Genomic DNA, 17,698 nt, shown 5'->3' on the forward strand with positions numbered 1-17,698 from the left:
CTGAGCCCTTCCTCTCTGCCCACCCCCAACCCGCCCCACCATTCCCTTGCCTTAGATTCCAGAATCTGGCCCACAGCTAATGTCTCTAATTTAACTGGGAATTTAGTTCAAAGGGCTTTGGGACTGGCTTGGAAAACTCCACATTTGTAGTACCATGGAGGTGAGAAAGCATATCCTGAGTTTTAACAACAGACCTAGGAAAGATTTAAGTCTCTAAATGCAGTGGTTCTAGGGGAGCGGAGACGAGGAGCAGGATTTTTTATAATACGCAGATGAAAGAAGAACAGCATAGGTGTCAGGAGAGAGGGTCATGATAAAAACTTTGGCAGAGCCTGAGGCTGAGAATTGGGAAGATGGAGGCGCTTTTTTGGATGGTTTTCTTTCTACCCGCACTCTTTTTGTAACCACAAAGGAAGAAGGCAGAACGGGCCTCCACTGGTGCCAACCAATCAGCAGAACCGCTGCCTTCCTCGGAGCCGCTACCTCCACTGGGGCAAGGTCGCAGCATCTGCGTCGGAAATCACGGGGACTTCTTCCTGCTGGCTCAGCTGGGAGGCTGAGGAGTGTTTTGCAAAAAAGAAAAAAAGAAACCGTTTATCCGAATTCTGCAATAATAGCCGAGGCGGCTGCTCTGTGGAGCTTCCCATCCTGGGGCCACACCTAAAGTTCCAGATGAAGCCTGAGTCGGGGCAGGCCCTCTTCCATGTGGCCCTGGCCAGCTGCTTCTGCGTGGCCACTGTCCACACTGGTATTTTCGAATGTGTCTCTGTCCAAGTGGGCTATGAGCACTATGCGGAAGCCCCGGTCACCAGCCTCCCTGCCTTTCTGGCCATGCCCTTCAACTCCCTTGTTAACATGGCCTATGTGTTCCTGGGGGTGTACTGGCTGCGGAGCCAGGCCCGTGCCCCAGGAGGCCCTGCAGAGAAGTGGAGGGCTCGCTACCTGAAGGACGTCTTCGCAGGCATGGCCCTGGTCTATGGCCCGGTCCAGTGGCTGCGCATTGGGATGCAGACACGGCCCACCGCCGTGCTGGACCAGTGGCTCACCTTACCCATCTTCGCGTGGCCGGTGGCCTGGTGCCTCTGCCTGGACGGGGGCTGGAAGCCCTGGCTCCTCCTGGCTGTCGAGGGCCTCTCCCTGTGCAGTTACAGCCTGGCCCTGCTGCACCCCCGTGGGTTTGAGCTGACGCTGGGCCTGCACATTGCAGCTGCCGTGGGCCAGGCCCTGCGCACCCAGATGCACCACGGCAACTCTTCCTCGGGAATGTACTTGGCTCTGGGCGTGCTCTCCTGCCTGGGCTTTGTGGTCCTCAAGCTATGTGACCATGAGCTCGCACAGTGGCATCTCTTCCAGCAGCTCACGGGGCACTTCTGGTCCAAAGTCTGTGACGTGCTTCAGTTCCACTTTGCCTTCCTGTTCCTGACCAGCTTACATACCTGCCGAAGGTGCCCACCTGCAGAGAAGATGCGTTCAAGTGTGGGAAGAAGGGGCTTATGACCGCTAACCCTCTCCCCAGCGTCTACATGCACTGACTGATGGCCTTCTGTCATCAGTCCTCAGTGTCCTATGTCCTGATGACATAGGGTGATGACACGGAAGACTGTCCCTGCCTTCGAAGTTACAGGCTTCAGTATTATGAACATGAGTATTCAATTTTGTGAAATGTTATGCTTTCTGCAACTTACTTTCAAAGGCTTAGAGCAAAGATCTAGGGGCTGGGGATGTGGGGGTCATTGTACTAGTCTTGTAATTTTTCTGTGGTTTGAAACTACTCAAAGTGTTGGGGGGAAGTGACCCCCAAGAAATCCATCACACTCACAGTTGGCCAGAGAATGGTTGTCTGCTTTGGGATGTTGGCTCCAAGCATGGGCGGGCGACTTGGGGGAAGGGCAAGCTTCTGCCCAGTGTGCCGGGCAAGGCACTGGGGTTACCAGTGAGTGTCCCCAGAGGTAGCTGGCTTCAAGGAGACAAAGTCATATTAAACACACACCTAGCAGACTGATGGGGAAATCCAAAGGCCAGAGCACTAATTCACCATGACATCTGTGACTGCCAGGCTGACAGCAGGTCACATGGAAGCCACACCCCTTCAGATCCTCTGTGGAACAAGGCAGGGTGCGTCTAGATGAAGAAACACCCACAAGAAATACAAAAGTTGAGTTCTCAACAGAATGTTGTTTGGTGGCTCTTCCCTGAGAGCCAGGGGATGGCTCAGATGTCCTTAGCAGCTAGGGTTACTGAAGTGTCAAGTGTCTGTCACCCATGGATAAACCCGGGGCCTTTAGGAACCATGATTCCCTTGATGGGATCTCAGGTTCACGGGCCCTGGAGTTTGCCTCTTTTATTACTTTGCCAACTAAGGTTCATCTAGTCAAGGCTATGGTTTTTCCTGTGGTCATGTATGGATGTGAGAGTTGGACTGTGAAGAAGGCTGAGCACCAAAGAATTGATGCTTTTGAACTGTGGTGTTGGAGAAGACTCTTGAGAGTCCCTTGGACTGCAAGGAGATCCAGCCAGTCCATTCTGAAGGAGATCAGCCTTGGGATTTCTTTGGAAGGAATGATGCTAAAGCTGAAACTCCAGTACTTTGGCCACCTCATGCGAAGAGTTGACTCATTGGAAAAGACTCTGATGCTGGGAGGGATTGGTGGCAGGAGGAAAAGGGGGATGACAGAGGATGAGATGGCTGGATGGCATCACCGACTTGATGGACGTGAGTTTGACTGAACTCAGGGAGTTGGTGATGGACAGGGACGCCTGGCGTACTGCAGTTCATGGGGTCGCAAAGAGTCGGACACAACTGAGCGACTGAACTGAACTGAACTAAACCCTGAAACACGCTTTTTGTGCAGATGAGGATGTCTGAACCAGCGGGCCCACCCAGGGGTGGGCGACCCTGACAGATGCTGAGGACTCTGCTTTGGGCTTGCCCTGTGGAGACCAACTCTCTCTGCACTCTCTCCTGCTTGTTAACATGTTCCTTAGACACTGGTTTCATTCCCCTGTCACCTGAAAGGCATCTGGTCTTTAAAGACACTGGTGAAGGTGGAGAGGAGAGGACACCCTGTCCCTGCCAAATGGCTTCTTGTGATGGCCAGCCCACATGCATCTGTTCAGTGTCCCCTGAGTGTCCCTAGAGCCTCAAGGGTTGGCCGGTGGACCGTTGCCATAACTACCGAGGTCCTTTTGAAACCAGATACCTGGTGCTGGATGTTCTGTCCCAGCTGACACATCCCCAGTGGGTGGTGGGTCTCAACCAAGTCATTACCTGAAGGATCCAGCCGAGAACCGTCACCTCTGCCCCTCTCCCCAGGAATGGGGCCCGAGGTGGGGCCTACCGGGCAGCATTTGCCTCAGGAAGCAACTTTGTTCTGCAGCGATTATCTCGAAGGCTCTGTATGTCCTACAAGAGCACAGTGTCCAGGACATCTCCTTGAAGAGGCCAGAGGGGAACATGTGATTTCTCAGATGGCTTGGTTAGAGATGGAGGTGGGAGGGTGGAGGGCCGGGGGAGGACCAGGGTCTGATTGGGGTGGGGGAGGGCGCTCTGACTCCCCTCTGCTCTGCTATCTCTCTCAGAGTTGCCGTTTCCTTCCTTGACAGTGTGGGTCCCCTGAGAATGGGGCTTTGCATAGCCTCATTGATTCCATACCTTTGAGCTGCAAGTACCCATAACGTATTTAGTTGTTTTTCATTCTTATTCTTTTTTTTTTTAACCAATTCCCATTTAATAAATAACCTGAGAACCTTCTGGGTGTCGTTCCACTCCTGTGTCAAGCTGGGTCCCCATAGGAAACAAGTGGCACACTGAGACCAGGAGAACTACACACGCCAATGTGTGCAGGTGGGGAGAGTGAGTGGGGAGACCCTGGGCAGGGTGCACTCCGCCCAAAGCAGAGACTCGTGTGGAAGGGACACTTCAGGGGGGCCGAAACCCTCAGAAGCCCAAAGCCACTGCCTCCTGGCAGGCCTCCCACCTAACATGGTCCAATGAAATACAGGATGACAAATGGTATTTCAGGACCACTGTGTCTCCAGTGTCGCACAACACGTGCTTATACTAAGAAAATGTTCACTGCTTATCTCAGATTCAGGTTTAATAGGGTGTTCTGACTTCATTTGCCAAATCAGATGACCCCACATTGAGCCAATCCAACCAAAGCCAGAGGCCTGGAACCTTCCTTCTCTGGCCTGTGTATTTGATCAGCGTTTCTCAAAGGGTGGCCAGCGTCAGCCACACAGCTTCCTGTATCCCCTCCAGCCCTGGTGAGTCCTGCCTTTTGGGGGTGGTCCCAGCCCAGCCCCAGCCCTGTGTGAGATGCCAGAGGACAACAGAGAGGCCAGTGGTTGGCAGATGGGCCCATTCCCCACATTTGGCCTGATTTAGAGGTTCCCTAGCTGGGTGGGATCTCAGAAAGCATCTATGCCAACCCCCTCGTTCCGCAGAAACGGAAACTCTTAGATGTTCGACTGGGCTGCAGATTTCATCACTGAGCATCAGAAAGGCAGGTGGCCAGCCTCCAGGCCCAAAGCCTCTTCCACGGTGCGGCCTCACCTCTCCGAGGAGGCAGTGACCGTGGCATGGCCACCTGGCCCCTTCCTGCCCCTGCCAAAAGTAGTGGTAACAGTTTCGCTCTGATCACGCAGGTATCCAGGCTCACAGCAGGGAAGACGAGGGTTGTAGTGGCCCCTACATCGGACTCACCACCCCCCGCCCCCGCACCTGTCTTTCCCAGTCAGTGCTGGGCATGGCTGCAGCCACATCTATGCGTGCTGCCCTCACCTGACCTCCTGCATTTGTGCCCTAGAGCTTGCCTTCCTCTGAGTCAGCCTCAGGGGGCAACTCAGAGGACACTCGCGTTGCCTTTCCCACTGACACTAGTATTTCCCACAAAAATACTATGTCTTTGACGGTGGTCAGAGAGGCCTCCCAGGGTCCCCAGCCACAGGCAAGGTGTCGCAGGCTTTTTCATTTTGTGCCAATCTGATGGGGGCGAGGCAAGATCTTGCTGTGACTTTAACTCATGCCCCTCTACACACACACACGCACACACATGCACGCACACACATGCACACTTGTGCACAACTCGTGCTTATGCTTTCTATAGAAAATTAGGATTTGTTCTTCCATAAATTGTTTATATCCTTTCCTCAGTTTGGACTTTTTCTTCCAAAAGTTTGCAGAAGCTTGTTTTATATTAGTCATTCACCTGTCATGTGGATGATACATGTTTTCTTACTCTCATTTGTCTTTTGCTTTTGTGGGCCTCTTAAAGGAAGGTGGTTGCAGCTTTTCCCTAATCATGGATTTCTATATGTCTGTCTTTTTCCTTGTAGCTTTTGGGGTTCTTGTGCACATATCAGATACCTTTGTCAAATCTTAACATCTCCAATAGCTACTTCAGATATTTTGCCTTATAAACATGTATTCTAAAAGTATTCAGAATAAAAATTAAAATAGTTGAAATGTACATTCAGAAACCAAACAGTGCAGCTATCATCACTGTTCACAGGAAGTTCACCGAACTGAACTTGACCAAAGCCATTCACAGTCACAATACATGGCCGAGAGGAAATGCCCAAACCTCGAGAAATGCATTTCATCAAAGGTTGGAGGACAAAGGAGGTTTTGTCTCTCGGCACTTAAAATTGGCCCCATCCCACAGGTAAGCATTTCCCTCTCTCCTATGAAGGCCTCCATGAGGGGAAATCTTTGGGTAAATGGAAATGAGGCAATTCCAGTTCCCAAGCGAGCCCCCAGACAGCCACGTAACTAGCCCCTTATCAGCGGTGCTTAGGTTCCTGGTGTTTGCAGATCCACGTGCCCCTCGAGCCGTGGATGCCTTTCTTCTAAGTGACCTGGAGGCTGCCCACCGCCACCTGGGCTGAATGATGGGGCCCAGGGTCCTTCTAACCATTTTCATGCATTTCTAGTATTTTCTTCCATTTCCTGCTTTTCACTTGGATCCTTGCCCTCCATTGTACTTCAGAACCGCTGACTTCTGGTTTTCCTTCTGCCTCATCTTTCTTGGCCCTGCCCACCTTCCACTTGGGGCATCTTCCATGGGGTTTGCACTGCCACTATCTCGGCCATCCCGTGCAGCCTCACAGATCACATCGGGGTCCTGACCCTACCCTACCCTCTCACCCCAGAGGCAGCCGCCCTCAGGAGTTCGGTGTAACCCACTCCCTGGCACATTCTGAGACCTTTCCTGGGGGTGGAGGGAGACGAGCAGCCATGCCCACTGTCCACTGTCACATGCTCTAAACTTCTCTAGATGCACCACGTGGTCCAGAGCCATCTCCCACCAGCTGCAGGACCCAATCTGTGGACATTTGCCCCCGGGGCTCCTGGGTACCCAGCCGGGGAGTTCCTCCTTTGGTGCTGCTCTCTGGGACTCCCTGCCTACGTGTGAGCACATCGCTAGAGGATCTGCCTGCATGCAGCATGCCTGTGCTCCAGCCACAGTGGTTGCTGAAATGACTGCCTGCCAGAGTCTCTGTGCGCCAAGCATCACCAGCACATGGTGCTGGGAGAAGGGTTGCTGTCTGCTACGCGGATGGCAGCCAACTAGAACTGCACTGCTTTCTTGCTTGCCTTTCCTGGCTTAAAATTGAAGTTGCCCGGAAAAATCAAACATACAACTACCATAGGATCCCGGAATCCTACTTGAAGGGGATCTCCCCACCATAAGGGAAAGCAGGGCCTTGAAGCAATACTTGTCCCCCTGTGTTCACAGCAGCCTTATTCGCAATAACTGAAACATTTAAAACAACCCAAGTGTCCACCGATGCATGCCTGGATGAACAGAATATGGTCCAGCCCCATAAAGGAGTGTGATTCAGCCTTCAAAAGACAGCCGCTACAACACCACTGGACCAACAAGGTGTGATGGTCAGTGAGATAAGCCAGACACAAGGACAGACACAGTATGACTCCACTTGTATGAGGCGCCTAGAGTCATCAGACCCTAGACAGAGAGAGGAGGAAGGGGAGGGGGCAGAGGCTCGGGAGGGGGAGTTAGAGTCTAATAAGGACAGAGTTTCCATTGGGGAAGATGGGCAGTTCTGGGAATGGACACACACCCACATGAACATACTTAGTGCCGCCAACCTGGACACTTAAAAATGGTCAAGATGCTACATTTGATGTTTGTTGTTGTTTAGTTGCTAAGTCGTGTCGGAGTCTTTGCGACCCCATGGACTGTAGCTCATCAGACTCCTCTGTCCATAGGATTTCCCAGGCCAGAATACCAGAGTGGGTTGCCATTGCCTTTCTCCAGGGGATCTTCCAAACTCAGGGATCAAACCTGGGTCTCCTGTATTGGCAGATGGATTCCTTACCAGGGAAGGTACCAGGGAAGCCACCAGAGAAGCCCAAATTTGATGTTATCAGTACTTAATTACAGTTTCAAAATCCACATTGACGTCTGCAGTTCAGGAGCTGGGACACCTTGCATACATTTTGTCAGCCTTCTGTGCCTCAGTTTCACCTCTCATATGAGCACTGGACAAGGTCACATAAAAGCAGGTCACAGGCTTCCCAGCAAATCCAGTTGTTCAGAATCTGCCTAGCAATGCAGGGAACATGGGTTTCATCCCTGGTCAGGGAAGATCCCACGTGCCACGGAGCAACTAAGCCTGTGAGCCGAAACTTCTGGAGCCCACAGACTCTAGAGCTTATGACCCACAACAAGAGAAGCCACCGCACTGCAATCAGAGAAAGCCTATGCAGCAACAAAGACCCAGTGCAGCCAAAAATAATAAATAAATCTTAAGAAAACCAACAAACCCAGCAGATCAGGAAAGTGTATGCACAGAACCGGGTGGTGTCCTGGCCACCCTTCCCGACCAGGGCTGCATCTCTCGGCGGCATTGTAGATGAGGAAACACATATCATTCCAGGGAGGATGGAGGCCTTACTGTCAAGAACGGTAAGTTTAGAGGAGGTGAACGACCTTCAGGTCCGAGGGGGTAGGAAGTGGCGAAGGTGAGGCTTGCCCTGCTCTTGGCTGCTACGTTGGTCTTTGTAACTGGAGCCCTTGCTACCATGGCTTGGGAGCCAAATTTCGTTTGGAAAATACAATGAAAAATTCAGATCTGAATGACATACCATATAATTCATGTTCTTTCGTGTTACTTTTGATAACTTTTTTTGGGCCATGTGGCTTGTGGGATCCTAGTTCTGTGACCAGGGATCGAACCTGAGACCCCCCCTGCTGCATTGGAAGTGTGGAGTCTTAACCCCTGGACCACCAGAGAATGTCCCAATTCACGCTGTTAATGTGTATGTTTCAGTGTTTTTAGTACATTCACAGGGCTGTGCTGGGACAGGGGCTGATTTTCTGTTGAATTGTTGGAGGACTGGACACACCATTCCTACCACAGTGCACAAGGTTTTCGATTTCTTAACATCCTCACCACCACTTGTTACTGATTTTTTTTTTTAATGATTTTTGACTGTAAGCCTCCTAGTGGGCGTGATACAGGGTCTATTGTGGTTTGAACATACATGCTTAATTTCAAAGCCCTCTAATCAGCGCTCTACTGTGTCATGGGGCACCTCAGCTTTTCTGGAGAGCACTCTGACCTTGCCAGGCAGCCATCTGAAATGTTTATCATTTGCAACTCTTTGTCCTTGCCATTCAGATGGGCTTTCTTTCCAGATTGTTCTTCATAGTGTACAACCCAAACAGGTGGGAGAGCTGAGAGTGTGACATCCACAATGAGCTGAGCCAGCCCCACAGGGCTGGGGAGGGGGGGTTGCTTCTGTGGTGGCCGACACAACAAACAACAGATGTCAACTCTGAGAGGACTTCAGATAGTGGGACTGTCAGAGATTACAGACATTGTCACACTGCATCCAAACCACAACTTCCAGGCATATGCTGTTTAATAGACACTCACCTAAAACATATGTCTGTGGAAAGATCACATGTGAGGGAAGGAGAAAAACAAGATCTACTTGGCACCTAAGAACCAAGAGGGAGCTGGTGTAGTTATATTAATATCAGACAAACCTACAACATTTTATGAAGATGTTAAAATAGTTTCAAAATATATAAAGCACAAATGGACAGAACTCCATGGAGAAATAGACACATCTAGCACCTTACAGGGAGGTTTCCATGGGCTTTCCTTGAAGGTGTTGCAGGAAGGCAGACCCCTTCCAGGGCCCAAAACCGGGCTCTTGTCTAACACTCAGAAATGAATTGTCCGAGGAGACACATGTGCTGACAAAGCAAGAGATTTTATTGGGAAAGGGCACCCGGGTGGAGAGCAGTAGAGTACGGGAACCCAGGAGAAGTGCTCTGCCACACGGCTCGCAGTCTCGGGTTTTATGGTGATGGGATTAGTTTCCGGGTGGTCTTTGGCCAATCATTCTAATTCAGAGTCTTTCCTGGTGGTGCATGCACCGCTCAGCCAAGATGGATGCTAGCGAGAGGGATTCTGGGAAGTGGATGGACACGTGGTGTCTCCTTTCGACCTTTCCCAAACTCTTCCGGTTGGTGGTGGCTTATTAGTTCCCTATTCCTTATCAGAATCTCCTGTCATAAAACAGCTCCTGCAAATGTTTACTATGGTGCCTGGCCAGGGTGGGCGGTTTCAATCAGTGTGCTTCCCCTAACAATTCCCCCCTGAGAGACTCCATACTCAAGATACTTCTTGGGAATTGGGGCAGAGGTCTCTTTCTTCTGTAACTTCTTCCTGCTGTGCATGGCTATAGGCCTGCCTAGCAGAGCAGAAGTCTCTCTCTACCAGATTTAAGTCAAGGTATTTTTGGCCTGAAACCAGCATTCACCCTTGTAATAACAGCAATTTAGTTTGAAACTGTTGGCCCCTCTCAGAGATGAAATAGACAGGGGCCAAACAGGAGACCTAACAGGATGGTCATCTCTGGTCCCCGGAAACAGAAGGCAACATTTGGGGTGAGGATTGCAGGGTTTGTGACCCTTTTTGATTGGTTGGTGGTGAGGCAATAGAGCTGTGCCCCCCCCCCCATCCCCCGGAATCTTTTCAGTCTGAAGTTACCATCCTCCACCTGGGTGGGGGCTCAAAGATATTGTTATGCATATTTCTTTGAGTAGGAACCAGGACTCTGTCTGGAGGCTGCCTGGTCCAGGAACTAAGATCTCCCAAGATGCCTGGTGCAGCCAAAAAGAAAAAGACTTAGAACTACAGTAATAGAAAGAAGGAAATAATAAAACTGGTGGCTAACAGTGAAAGTGGTATTTAAAGTAAAATTTACAACTTTATGAGCTTACGTATCTACATTATTTTTATTGAGCCAAAACATACTAAGTGTAACCACTGGAACTTTCCATACACACAGCGGAGGCACCATCAAACTCAGCCCCAAAGCAAAACTCTCCAGATTCCTTTTGCAGTTCTAGATGTTGGTATGAAAGGAAGCTCGCAGTGACATCCATACTCGTATCAACATGTCCATTCCTTTTTATCACTGAGCAGCAGTCTGTGATATGGAGGTCCTGCAGCTCTGTCAATGGCCATTTATTCAATTTGTTTCCAGCTGGGGGATCATAGAATAGCTGCAGTGGACATGCAGGTACAAGTCTTTGTATGGACTTGTGCATTCCTTGCTTTTTGCTACACACCTAGAAGGAGAATGGGCTTCCCTGGTAGCTCAGTTTGTAAAGAATCATCCTGCAATGAAGGACACTCCAGTTTGATTCCTGGGTCAGGAAGATCAACTGGAGAGGGGATAGGCTACCCACTCCAGTATTCTTGGGCTTCCCCTGTGGCTCAGCTGGTAAAGAATCCACCTGCAATGTGGGAGACGTGGGTTTGATCCCTGGACTGGGAAGACTCCTTGGAGAAGGGAACCGCTACCCACTCCAGTATTCTGGCCTGAAGAATTCCATGGACTATACAGTCCATGGGGTCTCAAAGACAACTGAGCGACTTGCACTGCACTTAGAAGGGGAATGGCTGGCTGAGAGGGGCTGGGTAGGTGAAGTTCAAGTTCGTAAGAAAAGTGGCTGGCCAAGTTTGCACCGCTGTTGGCTCCACACCCTTGCCGACACTTGCTATGACCAGTCTTTTTAGTGTTAGTCATCTTGGTGTGTGTGTGCACAGCCATGTCCTTAAAGTCTTCTCAGGCATTTCCCAGTGACCGACGAGGCTCAGCAGGAGGCGAGGGCGGGGCTGTGCAAGGAAGGGGGAGGGGGAGGGCGGAGGCAGGGAGGGGCCCGCAGTGGGGAGCGCCGGCCCGCTGGCCCCAACCGCCGGACCCCGCCAGGCGGCGCGGGGTGTCTTCCGCTTCTGAGCGGTGGCCTCGCCCATCCTCTCTGCCAACTTGGCTGCGGACACCTCCGACACTGTCCCCAGAAGAAAGACAGCAAAAGGGGAGAGTTGTCAAATGCATCCTTTCTGGCTTTTCAGAAACGGGTCGTGCCACTGTATTCCAGAAAGTAAAGACAAGCTTCCAAGTGCGTCTAATGAAACCGAAAGAACCTTCTTGAGAGTGGCACACAGGGTGACTCCCCGTGGTTCTCCCTCCCGGGTTCAGTTCCAAGAGTCCAAGTGGGGCGGGGTGCTCCGTGGACACTTCTGGCCTGACTGACAGTCTGACCTGGTTTCCAGACTTGACAAAGAATCCCTACCCACCCCCCAAAAAAACAAACACACCACAAAGAAAACTGCAGATTCTTTGCACTGAAATATTGGTGCACAGTTCAAAAATTAAAAATTAGCTAAGACAAGCCAAAAGCAGATTAAGAAATTAATATACCATAACCCAGGGCTTCCCTGGTGGTTCAGCAGTAAGGAATCTGCCTGCCAATGCAGAACACATGGGTTCGTTCCCTAGGTCGGGAAGATCCCCTGGAGAAGGAAATGGCAACCCACGCCAGTATTCTTGCCTGGAGAATCCCATAGACAGAGGAGCCTGGCAGGATACGGCCCATGGGGTCGCAAAGAGCTGGACACGACTCAGTGACTACCTGACTACACAATGCCATAACCAAGTGGAGTTCATTCCAAGAGTGCAGAGGTGATTCAACTACAAATGATGTTACTATAATTAGCAATATTAGTACATCCAAGGAGGAAAACATGACATCAGAAGATCTCAGAAGGGTATTTGAAACAATTCTACCCAAAAGAATTGAAAGTGGGGATTGGGACAGGTACTTATACATCAGTGTTCACAGATGAGTGGACAAAGTGTGGTAGAGACACACAGTGGAGTGTCCTTCAGTCTTAAAAAAGAAAGAAATTCTGATACATATTTCAACATGGACAAACCTTGAAAACATTATGCTGAGTGAAATAACCCAAGACACAACTGGACAAAGAGTGTATTATCTATGGTATGGGGTCCCCAGAGCAGCCCAGCACACAGACACAGAAGGTAGGAGACTGGGTGCCAGGGCCTGGGCACAGAGATGGAAAGAGCTCTGGGGATGGATGGTGGTTGATGGCTGCACATGAGTGTGAATGATCTGAACTTAAAATACCACTGACCTGGAGAGTTCAAAGTGGTCAAAATGGTAATTGTTAAAAAAAAATCAGTTCGCTTAATAACACAGGAATTGGAATAGATGCCGTTCCAGTTCACTATCCACCCCAGAACAGTGGCTTAAATCAACACCAAAGGTCCATTTGGCTGGTGGGTCCAAATCATGGTCAGGGCTCATCTCTGTTCTACGTGGTGTCAGCTGGGGCTAGCCCACTGAGGGCTGGGCATCTTTGCCAAGATGCCACATGGGCAAGTGGGTGCTGGATGGTCCCTCTGCACACGTGCCCCTCTGGGTCACCTCCCTAACAGTGTGGGGCCTGTGAGGGTGAGCCTCTCAAGAGATGGACTTCGCCTTGGATGTTACTAATTTCTTCTGCCAGACTCCATCTAGTCAAGGCAGTCATAAAGGCCTGCCCAGGGCCAAGGGGACTCTACCTTCTGATGAGGGAGTGGAAATGTTCTGGAAAAGCAAATGGTGTGGGGGATATCACTCCAGCCATTGTTGGAAAGTGAAATTTGTGATAGACGCTAGCTTCAAAACCTGATATATGATATACATGTGTGCGTGCCAAGTCACTTCCATCGTGTCTGACTCCGTGCGACTCTATGGACTGTATAGCCAGCCAGGCTCCTCAGTCCATGGGATTCTCCAGGCAAGAACACTGGAGTGGGTTGCCATGCCCTCCTCATGATATATATATCTCAAGCCAAAAGGCTAGATGAGTTACTGTCTGGATCCTTCACTCTGGGGAATAATTTTGAGGATTAATCTGGGTTGTTTTGTTGTTCAAGTTGTGTCTGGCTCTTTGTGACCCCATGGACTGCAGCATGCCAGGCTCCTCTGTCCTCCACATCCATCCAGGAATCCATTCACCTTGCATTTGCCTCCTTTCTCACCTCTCAGCCCTGCTGACCCCACAGCCCTTGCTGCTGGAGGTCCCTCAGTAGGACATACTTTTGGGTAGAAGTTAGCAAGAAAGCCCACCTGACACCCACCATCTCGTAACTTTCAGTCCCGGGGGAGGCGGCTTCCCCCACACTGCAGCAGCTTTTGACCTGCTCAGGCAAGAACCACAACTACAGTCACCCAGCCTCTTAGCTCCCGGTGCCTCTGCTATGCCAGGAAATTCTTGTCTAGGATGTAGAAGTTGTAAATAACTTTATTGCTGATTTCAGGAGCTTCCTCAAAATCCATTTATCCAAACATGACCTTCTTTAACCAGCCCTCATCAGGGTGACGGCCTCCAACTGAGCATAACAGCCCCGGCTTTGCAGAGGGCCCTTTGTTCTTGCAGTTACCTTCAAAGCCCTGGCTCAGCAGAGTCCACCAATCCTGAGTCAGGTTGGCTCCATCCCCATCAGATCCCATCATTAAAAGTCCAGCCTTACAGCAGACTCAAAAAATCTAATTAAAAACATCTCACCCCTGACCTGGCCCTTCTAAGAAGTCTCTAAGGCTCTGACAAGGTCGTGGTCTCTCTTAGTGCAGGCCGAAGTAATTTTGGCCTGGCTTGACCAAGAATCATCTTGGTGACCTCACAGGGGAGTGAGTGGGCACCAACAGGGGCCTAAGGCTCTTGTGAAATCTGACACCAGCATCCTTTCCTAGTCCTGTGTTACATCAGACTGGGAACAAACAGACCATCCTGTCCCCAAGACAAACAATTCTGGGACTGGGCATCCTTTCCCACTGCATTGTCAAACTGGGAACAGAGCAGAGTACATGAGCTTCTGGCTCCAGGACAAACTTAGTCCAGGAAGGTAAGACTGTAACCCAACCCTAGGTGAAGACCCAACCCTAGGCTGTGTCCACCAATCAATCCACAGTGACCATGTCATACCCTTGGCTTGCCCCCAGATTCCCACCTGGATATCACTGTGCACTTTCCTGGCTCCGAGTCTTTTTTCTAGGTTCCTCGGTTGAGGTGGTATCCTTCCTCATCGCCTTTGCACTGAGTCCAGTAAGCTCAGCTTTGCCAGGTCAAAAGGTTTTGCCTGTGGTCTTTGAGGAGTCTGCTGCCAACAGCTGCAATTGGGAAAAGGTGGGAAGGGGCTCCCATGGTCACCCCGAGTGGCTGCACACAGGTAGCAAGGGACCACACACACACACATGTATCCCCAACTTAGGCTGTGTTAGGTTCCCAAGTTAATTAGGCAAAGAGGCAGAATTGTGTTCAAAGACAGATGGTGGCACCAGGTTGGGGGAAATGTGGCCCCAGCCCCCAGCAGGCCTCAGCCAGGCAGGGTCCCCCAAGTCTCATTCCTTCTTACACCCCCTGGGCTCACCCCACTGTGAGAATGCCTCTGTGAAAGGTAAGAACAGTTTGCTGAATACAAACTTTGCATATCATTTCATATCATGTGTGGTTCTTGTTGGATTCGGTTTTTCTACTTTTTGAGACTATTTTGACATATACCCAGGAACGGAATTGCTGGGTCCTGTGGTAGTTCTATTTTTACTTTTTAAAGGAACCTCCATACTGTTAACTTATCCATTTCACCAATGGCGTATGAGGGTTCCATTTTCTCCATGTCTTTGCCAACATTTGTTATTTATTTGTAGTCTTTTTGATGCTAGCCGTTCTGACAGGTGAAGATTTGTACAGTTTCGCATGGCAAGTACCAGGAACAAAGTTAAAAACGTGTCCCAAATGAGGATAGACTACTTGGAACACAGATCATCCTAGATATGGAAAGAACTCTCTGTTCCCAATAAGAAAAAGCTGTAACTAGGTCGCTCACATGGAAAGAAACTCAAAAGGGCCCATGAAGAACATCCAACACCACTCAAACTGAAAGAAATGCACATAAAAAGCAAGCTATGCTTTTTCGCCAGTGAATTGGCAAAGGTGAAACTTTGGCCAATACCTGGTGTCTTGGAGGCCACGTAGGCTATGTCTACGAAAATGAGCTAGTGATCCAGCTCCTGAGGGTCTCACCTAAAAAATACCATTGCCTCAGTGTGTAAAAATACACGTGCAAGGAAGCAGGATTGTTTGTAGTGGCAAAAGCACAAAGAGAAGAACTGGAAACAACCTAAGTGACTCCCCAACAGAGGACCACGTACATCACTCGACAGCGTATCCAGACAGTGTCTGCTCCGCAGTTCCGTAAAGGAGCAAAAGTGGGGGTCCACCTGTGAGTAGCCTTTGGGCACCCAGCTGGACGCGGGGTGGGCTGGGGGAGCACCATTTTGAGCAGCGGCTGGTAGACCATGGCGGCTGGCGTGGTTGCTCTCTGCCCTTGGGGAGGAGATGATGCAGGAAGGGAAATTCAGAAGGGCTTTGTCTTCATAAACTATACTCCTAGGCTGTTTGGGATTCTCCATGAGAAGCAGATATTTTTAAAAGGCAAGGTTTGTTCTTTTGAAAAAAAAAAAAAAAAGGACTCTAAAAATGTTCTGGCTAGGAAAAAAACTGACCACATGGTGGCCAGGAATGGGACTACTGATCCCAAGTTGGCTTTGCTCCCAGCCTGCTCACTGGTTGCCTTAGAAACAGGCTAAGAGACGGGGAGCCAGTTATCTCGGGGAGCCATTAAGGCAATGACTCAGCAGAAAACCTAGCCCAGGAGGGAGGTCTCCATTCACTGTTTGTGCCTGCTGACTTTCATTCTCTTCTAGAAAAACAACAGTGAGGGAGGATTTCTGATGTCACATCTGCAATCTGGCGAGAGGATAAAAAAAATGAAGGTTTTAGGATGCGTTGACCCTCTCTTCTAAATTGTCACTAGCAGAGTGATGTCTCTTCTGTCCCTAGGAGACCACAGGTCCCCTGCCCTCTGCCAGCCGTTCCTTCAGCACTACTGAATCTGCAGCTTCTACTTGTGGCCCGGCATCCCAGAGCCTCCTACTGATGGTGTAAAGCAAGCTTCCTTTTGCAACTGGTGGCTCCTAGAGCACAAGCAAGCCGAAAACACCACCCAGCATTAGCTGGAGAGCTTAGTGTGGTTCATCCCTTCAACAGAGAGAAAAGCAAAGGGACATAACTTTGCTTGGATTTGGTTCTGGCTTGCTGGGGCACAGATCTGTCTTGACCAACCTTATAATGTCTGAGTTTTATGAAGAGACCCAAGTGGCAGGAAAGGAGGCAGAGGGGAGAGATATACAGTGTGGAAGAAGATAAGATGTGTTGGCTAGCTGTGTTGGGAGTATGAGTGAGGGAATGAGAGATGTCAAGATTAACTTGTGGTGACTTTTCATTCTGATCACAATTGATAAGAGTATATCAGAACTAACTCTCCCTGGAAACACCTTGGGAAGTTGGTAAAAATGTATATTTTTCAAGAACAATTTGTAGTCACCAGAGAACAAGGCCTACTCGAGCGGCTACAGAGGAGAGGACAGAAGCAATATTTGAAGAGATAGTGGCCAGGAACTTTCCAGAAGTGACAAAAAGACATCAGATCCTAGGTTCAAGGATGTTACAAACATTGACCAACATAGATACAAAGAAAATCACAGCTAGGCACCAGGTGCCTCATACAGTCAAACTGTTGAAAACCCAAGACAGAGAAGAACTATCAGAAGCAGCTAGAATGAAATGAAACATTCCCTGCAGAAGCATTATAATAAGACTGGTAGTGGGCTTTTGTGGAGAAGGAAATGGCAACCCACTCTAGTATTCTTGCCTGGAGAATCCCAGGGACAGGGGAGCCTGGTGGGCTGCCGTCTATGGGGTCGCACAGAGTCAGACACGACTGAAGCGACTTAGCAGCAGCAGCAGCAGCAGCAGCAGCAGTGGGCTTTTCAACAGAAATAATGAAAGGTGATAGGATGATACCTGAAACAGTGCCAAAAGGGAAAAGTTGCCAACCTGGAGTTCTATACCCAGAAAAATAACCTTTAAAGATGAAAGTGAAATAAATACATTTCAGGCAAAGTTTGGGGAAACTCAATGCCAGCCTACCTATCCTGTAAGAAATATTGCAGGTACTTCTTCAGGCTGAAGGGAAATGCCCCTGACATGAAAAGGTGTTTGACACCATTAGCCATTAAGGAAGTAGAAACCTGCAAACTACAATAAGCTGGCCCTTCACACCTACTAGAATGGTGCTCGTCAAAAGGACAGACAGTAACTTGGGGCCCTCACACATTGCTGGCAGGGCTGTAAAATGGTGCAGCCCTTGTGGAAATAGAACCTCAAAATGTTCTATGTAAGTTACCATACCACCTAGCAATTCCACTCCCAGAGAAATGAAACACAACCACAGGAAAAC

General features: G+C 49.8%; 1 protein-coding gene across 1 annotated transcript; it reads left to right on the top strand.

Annotated features, from left to right (window-relative positions):
• Positions 1 to 672: 672 nt before the first annotated feature.
• On the top strand, positions 673 to 3,437 carry TMEM187 (transmembrane protein 187). The gene is made up of 2 exons (XM_068963166.1): positions 673 to 1,445; positions 3,314 to 3,437. Exons 1-2 carry the CDS (start codon positions 673 to 675, stop codon positions 3,435 to 3,437), a joined length of 897 nt encoding a protein of 298 aa, XP_068819267.1.
• Positions 3,438 to 17,698: the final 14,261 nt, after the last annotated feature.

This window comes from Capricornis sumatraensis, chromosome X (genome assembly GCF_032405125.1).
Source record: "Capricornis sumatraensis isolate serow.1 chromosome X, serow.2, whole genome shotgun sequence".
In the NCBI taxonomy this organism is placed as follows: domain Eukaryota; kingdom Metazoa; phylum Chordata; class Mammalia; order Artiodactyla; family Bovidae; genus Capricornis; species Capricornis sumatraensis.